This window comes from Nicotiana tomentosiformis, chromosome 1 (assembly GCF_000390325.3).
Source record: "Nicotiana tomentosiformis chromosome 1, ASM39032v3, whole genome shotgun sequence".
In the NCBI taxonomy this organism is placed as follows: domain Eukaryota; kingdom Viridiplantae; phylum Streptophyta; class Magnoliopsida; order Solanales; family Solanaceae; genus Nicotiana; species Nicotiana tomentosiformis.
The window spans coordinates 70,860,748-70,869,791 of NC_090812.1; the positions used below are offsets into that span (position 1 = coordinate 70,860,748).

The window sequence follows — 9,044 nt, forward strand, 5'->3', positions numbered from 1 at the left end:
TTCAATAATATATTTGCTTCTTTTTTTCTTTGGATAGATCTTCAACATTTTATTTGAATGTGATTTTAGTATTTTCTCTTTTTATCCATATAATTTTATTATTTTCATGGCATCAATAGACATATAAGGGGTGTATTTGTTAATTTAAAATTTTATTTTAATTCTATGCATCTAATCATATCATTCAATAGAGTTAGAGAAATAGATCGAATTGGACAAAATTTATTCAGTTTGATGGTCATATATTTATTTATGCACCAAAATATTTGTAAATCGAACCGCATTAATTCAAAAAAAGAAAAATAGATCGAATCGAACCAAAGCGAACCGAATTAGTTCAAAATTGATCAAACTCATAAAATGTACACCCTAATTCAATCTCCTTCACCAATAGTAGGTTTGCATTAAAAATGACACTCGTAGCCATCTCTTTATTTACTTTTTGCTCCCTTGCTTAAATTTTTGTATTTCTTCATCTTTTGATTTCCTCTCTTTCTTAGTACAACCATTTTATTATTTATTCAACAATATATTTGTTTCTTTTTTCTTTGGGTAGATCTTCAACATTTTATTTGAATGTGATTTTAGTATTTTCTCTTTTTATCCATATAATTATTTTATTTCCATGGCATCAATAGACATATAAGGGGTGTATTTGCTAATTTAAAATTTTATTTTAATTTTATGTATCTAATCACATTATTCAATAGATCTAGAGAATTAGATCAAATTGAAAAAAAATTATTCAGTTTGATGGTCATATATTTATTTATGCACCAAAATATTTGTAAATCGAACCGCATTAATTCAAAAAAAAAAGATCTAACCGAACCAAAGTGAACCGAATTAGTTCAAAATTGATCAAATTTATAAAATGTACACCCTAGTTCAATCTCCTTTACTAATTGTAGCAACCCCTTTGGGAGGGTGCTACTTACGAAATAAATCTAATTTACTACTTACAACATTAAGAATATATTAATTAAAAAAAATATTCAGAATAATTTAGTAACGAAAATAGGCCCATGCGATGAGGTCCAAAGTGTAATATTTTTATTTTTGAAAATACTCTTCATAATATTTTTTTTAAAAATAAAATACAATGTCAAAATATCAACATAAAGTGATATAACCTTTTTTTGAATAATCAACACGTTAAAGCAACTTTCTAACAAAATTATACTTTCATTCAAAATCACTACAAGTTTGTATTTTACATAAATTTTAAACTATCGGGTATAAAAAAGGAAAGCTAGTTTTCTCCTTTGTACATATTTACAAGACAAAGTGTAAATTCAGCATATTACAAGACTTGAGTTATTAACATACCCTAAAACAGCAAAATAAGTTACCAAATTCAAGTTACAAGATTTTGGTCTTAAGATCCAACAAGCCTCCAAATAACATACAGAAGTGTGACATATATATCATGTACATGTCCCAAAACTATATAAAATCATGGTGCATATGCAAATGTGATCTCCATAAGTTCTCCCAAAAAGACTACTTCATAAGGCCGTCTTCAAATTTCATCCTGTACATTACCTACGATAGAAAACAACTATCGCTAAGCATAAAGCATAGAGGCGTATAAACTTTGGGCTTGGAGCCATTAACTTCTTCAATTCTCATTTTTAGTCATAGGTAGCTCAAATGAAACATAATTTAAAATAAGTGAACAAATATATCAAAAGTATCAAATATCAACCTTGAAGTATTTCCAAATATCAATACCAATATTCAAGATTCAAGAGTTGAGAAAGCATATACTATCAATCCAAGAGAGTTTGTCAAATATCTATTTTTCGCCCAATATGTACGTCATGCCATCACACTAAGTAAAATCAGATATCAAGATGGACCGAAATCCCAAATCGAGTTGGGTCAAAACCCAATAGTCAAGAGAATCAAGAACCATATTAAAAATGGCTTCCTAGTTCTTACTTAACACGAACAAGTTCCATAATTTAAGACGAAATACAAATTCAAAGTCAAGATGGAAAAAGATCCAAATCAAGAGACATGCCAAGATGAGTGATAAAGTCACTGCCACAAAAAGGACAAAGTCCCAACAAGAATGCAAAAATGATCAAACAATCCATACGAGTGGGCGATTTAGCAAATATCTTGCAATACTTGATATAACACGAATACAATGCTATTAATTAAAGACAAGAAAAATAAAATATCAGGTTATTTCAAAATATTTCAGCAAGTAAAAAAAGTACAAAGTTTATACACAAACCTTGGTGTTTTACCACAAAACAGTTCAACCACAACTTGAGGATGTTCGAATCGTCTATACCATAGACAAACCAAATCCGTCCACTTCGTCAAATACTTCCCCTTAGATTTTACAAGGGTATATATACCTTAAATACATAATCAAATATCTATATAAGTTCAGTGATTTAACATGTCAAACTAAACATGATATTGGTAAAAATTACCCAAAATATTTGAAACAGAAATTCTGGACAGTATCACTGTCTCGTGTTGTGACTCAGATTTGAAAATAAAAAAGGACAAACTAAACTGTATGGTCTTCTTTACAGTTGTAGATAAATGTCTTAGCATTTCAGAACATCTTGAATCACCTCCATATCAATTTTTTGTAAAACGTTATGCTAAAATTACTAATATTAGTACAGGGAGGGTTTGTAAAACAGAAAATCTGGGCAGCACTTGCCCTGTACTTCATCACCTATTTTCGGGTAAATAAAAGATAAACCAGGTTTTGGCTTCTTCATAAGAGTTATATATCTATGAAATAACTTTCCAGAAAGTCTTGGATCACTTAAAATGGAGTTCTATATAAAAGGATATGAAGAAAACACTAATAGTTGTCTAGTGTAAAAACGAGTTTAGTAACTTACCACAAAAGAGAGGAGCAACTTGAGTTTCACCAAGAACAAATTTTATTGGTTGGTTTAGTGAAAATTTAGGATGGTTTTCATGAAGTTTTTCAGGTGATAAGAAGGAGAGAGGGTAGGGGTTTTCTTTGTATTGAAAGAATAAAATATGAGAGGAGTTTATGGAAAAGCAAGTCAATTAAAGTAATCTTTAAGAACTTTGGATAAATATGAATTAAAAGTGGCTGCCCAACTACTAAATATCTTTAGATAAATACAAAAGGGTGGCAGCCCAAAATCTTAGATATCTAATGTATTTAAAAACAATTCATCAAAATAATATTAAGTGTTACACATAGCAACACCATGTAACTTCTTTGTCAATACTAACACAACCTAAAGTAAAGAATTTTCATATATTGTAAATTTCACGTTTAGGAAGTGCGAAGTAAAATATCTCCTCATTATAAAGATGCTCAATCGAGAATGCAAATATTAGTAAAAATTTGGGGTGTTACACCAATGGTAGGTTTGCATTAAAAAATGGCACTCATAGCCATCTATTTATTTACTTTCTGCTCCTTTGCTTAAATTTATGTATTTCTTCATCTTTTGATTTCCTCTCTTTCTTAGTACAACCATTTTATTATTTATTCAACAATATATTTGCTTCCTTTTTTTTCTTTAGGTAGATCTTCAACATTTTATTTGAATGTGATTTTAGTATTTTCTCTTTTTATCCATATAATTTTATTATTTCCATGGCATCAATAAACATATAAGGGGTGTATTTGCTAATTTAAAATTTTATTTAAATTTTATGCATCTAATCACATCATTCAATAGAGCTAGAAAAATAGATCGAATTGGACAAAATTTATTCAGTTTGATGGTCATATATTTATTTATGCACCAAATTTTTGTAAATTGAGCCGCATTAATTCAAAAAAAAAGAAGAAATATAGATTGAACCGAACTAAAGCGAACCGAATTAGTTCAAAATTGATCAAACTCATAAAATATACACCCTAATTCAATTTCCTTTACCAATGGTAGGTTTGCATTAAAAAATGGCACTCATAGCCATCAAATCTTGGATCCGCCTCTGCATAAAGCATCGTACTGTTGAAAAATGGGTAGTATTTTAGAAGGTTCATTCCTTAGAAAATTTTCCTTCTCTAATTTATTTATATAATAAAAAAGTCATATTTTTAGTGAGCTAGTAGTGATTGCATTGGGTAGGCTGTTTACTTGGGTGCGACCCTTTTTCTAATCTTACGTGAATGCGAAATACTTTGTGCACCAAGTTGATTTTACTTTTTGGAAAAAAATTTAGTGAGCTAGTAAAGAGCAAGTAGAGCTTTAAATTCACTCCCAGAAGATTTAGACCGAAAGGCAAAATGTTTGATTACTTGATTTGCGCCCCTTGCCATCTGCTTTTCCCCAAATTTCTTCAAAATAGCTGTTGCAAAGTGTCTATAAATATTAAATACCGCCCTTTTGCTCAGTTTGCAAAACACACTAAAAACAATACATTCTTTTCTACTTCTTCATTGCTCGGCTGGTTTTATATGCTTTAGTTCTACAGTTCCTACTCCTAATTCATAATTAAAAAGCTTCTTGAAATCTGGAAGATATGTCACTTAATTTGTATACGACGGACACAGATCTTGTACTTTGCTTTATTTCCTCAATAAGGAATATCTTCGACAAGATCCCTCAATTTGTTATTGGGAACTTATCCTGTAATAATGTGTTCAAAACATAAATATAGTTTGATATCTAGGTTCTGTGAGATATGTTTTTCTCCTTGACAATTTCTCCATATCACTCTGCATTTTAGACATCCAAAACTTACCAACTCAAATTTTTTTCCGTTGCTAACATATAAGCAAAACAAGGTACAGCTCAAAAATCCACAATGTAGAAATAAACTAGTTTCAAGCTGGAATTGACTCTGATGAAATGCAGGTGTAAAGGGCAGCCGGCTGCGCGTGGGTCCGGGGAAAGGCCGGATCACAAGGGTCTATTATTGTACGCAACATTACTCTGCATTTCTGCAAGAGGGTATTTCCACGGTTCGAACCCGTGACCTGCTGGTCACATGACAATAACTTTACCAGTTACGCCAAACCTCCCCTTCGATGAAATGCAGGTCTAAATAGAAAAGTGTTTCAAATGTTTCGAGGATAAAATTAAGACACACAAGACATAGAAGCAGAATGATCTTTCCACTTTTTTGACAAACATCCGGTATAGTCCAGTGATATTAACACTCTAAAAGAGCTCTACATGTTAAGTAACAGAAGAGGGCATCAATTCCCAGAATTTACTATATGCAAAACAGCCCTGACAATCTCAAGAAAAGGAGGTATAAGTTTCAATAATGTTAAATAGATGAATGAATTTTATGTTCATTGCCTATACTTGAAACAAAAAAGTTCTAGAAAGTATCACTGCTTTTGTGATTGAAACTCTGTTGCTTTTGTCGCTAATGCACTTCTTATAGCACGTGCAACACTATCACCAACACCAGGTTTCAAAGAGCTCTGATTGTGCAATGAATAATCACTCAAATCCTCACAAAATGCTGAAAAATCCTCCCTTGATAACAACATATTATGAAGTATTGAACAAGCACCAATAGAAGCCACTGCAGCTTTAACTTCTCCCTCAATCGGTTCACTCAAAACACCCCAATTTCTCAAGCTCTGAATAGCCTTAAGTCCTCGCGAGCGAGTTAAATCGAGTGCAGAGTTGAATTTCTCTTCATTTGATTGAGAAATAGGATCATCAAATGGTAGCATTAACCAAGGTAACAAAGGGTAGTTTCCATCACCAACAAAAAACTGAGGTACAACTATACCATTTATCTGCAAAGCTTGTGAATTCAAAATTGTTCCTTTTTCAATATCTTGGAATAAAGTTGATGACTTTAGGACTTGTAAATCATTCTTATCTCCACGAAAACCTGCTATAATACTAAGAATTCTTGACGATGAATCGACGACGAATTGAGCTACTATACTATCATTATTAATCTTGAATCTTACACAACAGAGGACTCCACAGCAGTTGGGCAGGCCCGAAATGGATTCGAACCTAGTCGAAACGGATTCAAGCTCACCCGAATTCGGAAACCCAACCCAGAAACGGTAATTAGTACAAAGTACCCTACACAATTGTTTGGCACAAAACTTTGCAACAGGTTCAGACACACTGAATTGACGAGAAATATCGGAATAATTGGCTCCGGTAGCCAATCGAAAAAGTCCGATTCCGAGCCGAGTTTCAGCTGGCAGATTAAGGGGCGAGTCAACCGGGTCACGACAATCGAGCAGAGGTTCTAAAAGGCCACAGAGCCAATCAAAAGTTGAGGAGTTCATATTGAAGAATTTCTTGAAAGTGTCCGGGTTACGTCGGATGGACGAGTCGGGTCGACCACGTTGACTGAGTTTGAACCGGGTCGGATCATCTCCGGGTGGGGCGTCAGATTCTGAGAAGTGGTCCCGTTTCCGTTTTCTGGAAAAAGGAAGGAGGGAGAGGGTAGCGGCGATTTCAGAGGTGGAAAGGAAATGAAGGAGAAGAGGGGAAAGGAAATCGTAGACAGAGGAATTGGTGATGGAAAGAGGATTTGAAGAAGGGAAAATAAGGAGAAGGAGAAGGACGAGTTGAGATATTAGAGAAGAGAGTAGAGCAGCCAAATGCCGAGTATTCATGTTTTTGTTTGTGTCAGTGTACTTTTTTTTGTCGTCAAATGAGGTTTTCTTGATTTCAGAGCGAATCAAAGGTTTGCTCTGACAAATCTGCTGAATCTCAATGGTTGACAAAGTACTAAAAAGAGCTCAGCTTTGCTTTGCTTTGCAAATTTTCACAAAGGCACGTGACTATTTACAGTCAAAACTGATTCTCTCTTTTTTGGAAAATCATTCAATATTTATCCCAAATATCTAAAGTTTCTTATAAGAGCCAGTTTAGTGGATAATCTTTTTCAGTACTATATGCTATAATACTGGTATTTGGACTTTGAAAAGAAAATTAAGAGAATTTCAGAAAGAAAAAAAACCCAAAGGTAAATTTTCATAAAACTAGCATCAGTGTTCTCCAATTTTGTTTTTTATCAAAACCTAATGTAGACACAGGTTTTTCCTAAAAAAAACTTATACTTAAACAGGACCAAATTCAAACGCCTTAAGTTCCATCTTTTAAAAAAATTCTTTTGTAAATTGGACAAAAAGGAACTTAAGGATGAAAATATCTTCCTTTTGGACTCATTATCTTCTTTTTCCCCAAACGAGGATACCTATTGATTTTCTTCCATTTTTTTCTAAAGAATGCATTTAAATTTATCCTTGAACTATTGACTCTTAAGTCTACCGGTCCATCAGCCTCTATTATACTTTGTCAAAACAATTTACTAGTCAATTGATAATTCTAGTGTGATTCGTTTGTGGTCTGGAGGGTATGTGACTCATCGGAATGCAGTGGCGGCTTAACCCTGAAGCCACTAAAGCAGTGGCTTTAGGCCCCTGAAAAGAATTATGTATTTATTATTAGTGAAAACTGAATTATTTCTAATCATTTGTTGTTTATTTTTAACCAATTATTTCTCGATTTTTAAAGTTTATACCATCTTTTAAAAATATGATTTATGCAATTATAGTTGAATGTTGTAGACTATTAAATTTGCAGTTATATCCTATGTTTTTTTAATTACCTCATCCATGGTGGGTGGGCTCGACTCCATAATTTCTCTAACTCACTTCAACTTGAACAATTTTGTTTATAACTATGATTTTGTAGAATCTTCTTCTATTCTTTAAGCGCTTTATAAATAATTTTCAATCTCAAGCTAATAAAATTATCAAAGGATTACATATGAAAAAGCATTTCTTAACCTTGAATGTTTTTTAAGACCTCTTTTTAAATTTTGGCTTTAGGTCACATGTAGTGTTTAGCCGCCTGTGGCGGAATGGTGATATTATCAATCACATCTGTCATTTTTTGGCGTGGTTTTTATTACTCATTTCTATAGAAAGGCTAATTCGGTAGCCGGTGGTTTAATCAATTTAGCCTTTAGTCAAAAATCTTATTTTGAATGACATGCGCTTGTGACTTCTAGCATTTTTTTTTGCGTGTTGTGGGAGATATTGTGGGTGTTCATTTTCTCACTTGATATCTAGCTAGTTTTCTTTTGTTATTTTATTTCCTTTTCAATTTTAAAAAAGAAAAAAACACTAATAGTCATTGTGATTCTGGACAATTTTAGCTATTTTGACTATTGGTCCTACATTTTAATATTTCATACTAAGGCTATAAAACCCTGCATGTATGCGGACACGTGGAAAATTTGCCTATTTTCTCGCAATATTCTTAGAGCAATCTTCTTTCAACCCCCCCCCCCCCTGAATTCAACTCTTCTTCCAATTGCAAACTTCCCTCAGTTCATTTCCATCGACCTTCTTGACTATCTCACGTACACCAGCTAAATCTTCCATTCTGTATAGAAATTGTGATATGCATATTGTTTACCCAACAATGATGAGATAATAATTGAATTTATATGTGATTTTAAAGACATGTGATTTTATTTGGCATAAACTGAAAAAGTATGCAAACTGATATTGAAATTGACTGTAAAGAAAAATAAAAGCAAACCAAATGAGATATGTAGCTTGGGTCCTTGAACCAAATGAGATATGTAGCTTGGGTCCTTGAACCAAATGAAGCAACAAAGGTAATACAAGTGAGGTAACAGAGTATTGAGAATTTTAAGAAAAGAATATTATATTATTTTTTTTACTGTCTGAGCCGTACTTTACAAATGATCAGACCCTCTTTATATAGTAGGGGAGTCCTACTCTTGATACAATTCTAAATATAGTAAGGACTCTCATGATGAGCTAATTAATCGGCCTCTTCTTAATACGTGTTGTGATTTCCGCCGAGATTCTCCCCCTAATTGCGGCTGTAACGGCGTTTTGTTTCTTGGCTCGATCTTGATCCTGGCCAATCTTGATCTTAGCTGATTTCGATCTTGATTGGTCTCTGGGTCTTCGAGATCGATCTTGACCGACCTCGATCTTGATCGGTCTCTGGGTCTCGAGCTCGACAACATATTCTTCGTATCATGGCTCGATATTACAATGATGAACCTTGAACCATCATGTTCCAATCTCGATTAATCATATG

The 9,044-nt window shown here is 33.0% G+C and overlaps 1 protein-coding gene and 1 long non-coding RNA gene across 2 annotated transcripts; both read right to left on the reverse strand.

The window, feature by feature from the left end:
- Positions 1–1,155: 1,155 nt before the first annotated feature.
- Positions 1,156–3,022, reverse strand: LOC104116406 (uncharacterized). Its single transcript, XR_690841.3, has 3 exons — positions 2,877–3,022; positions 2,246–2,372; positions 1,156–1,545 (listed from the first exon to the last, which is right to left on the reverse strand). It is a non-coding gene; the product is annotated as an uncharacterized lncRNA (long non-coding RNA).
- A 2,283-nt stretch (positions 3,023–5,305) lies between these two features.
- On the reverse strand, positions 5,306–6,571 carry LOC117281517 (protein ALP1-like). Its single transcript, XM_033661369.1, has one exon. The coding sequence runs from the start codon at positions 6,569–6,571 to the stop codon at positions 5,306–5,308; it is 1,266 nt and encodes a 421-aa protein (XP_033517260.1).
- Between the last annotated feature and the right edge of the window lie 2,473 nt (positions 6,572–9,044).

Bases quoted from the DNA above. Each gene is read 5' to 3' on its own strand.
- LOC117281517 (XM_033661369.1), bottom strand. From the start codon at position 6,571: ATGAATACTCGGCATTTGGCTGCTCTACTCTCTTCTCTAATATCTCAA.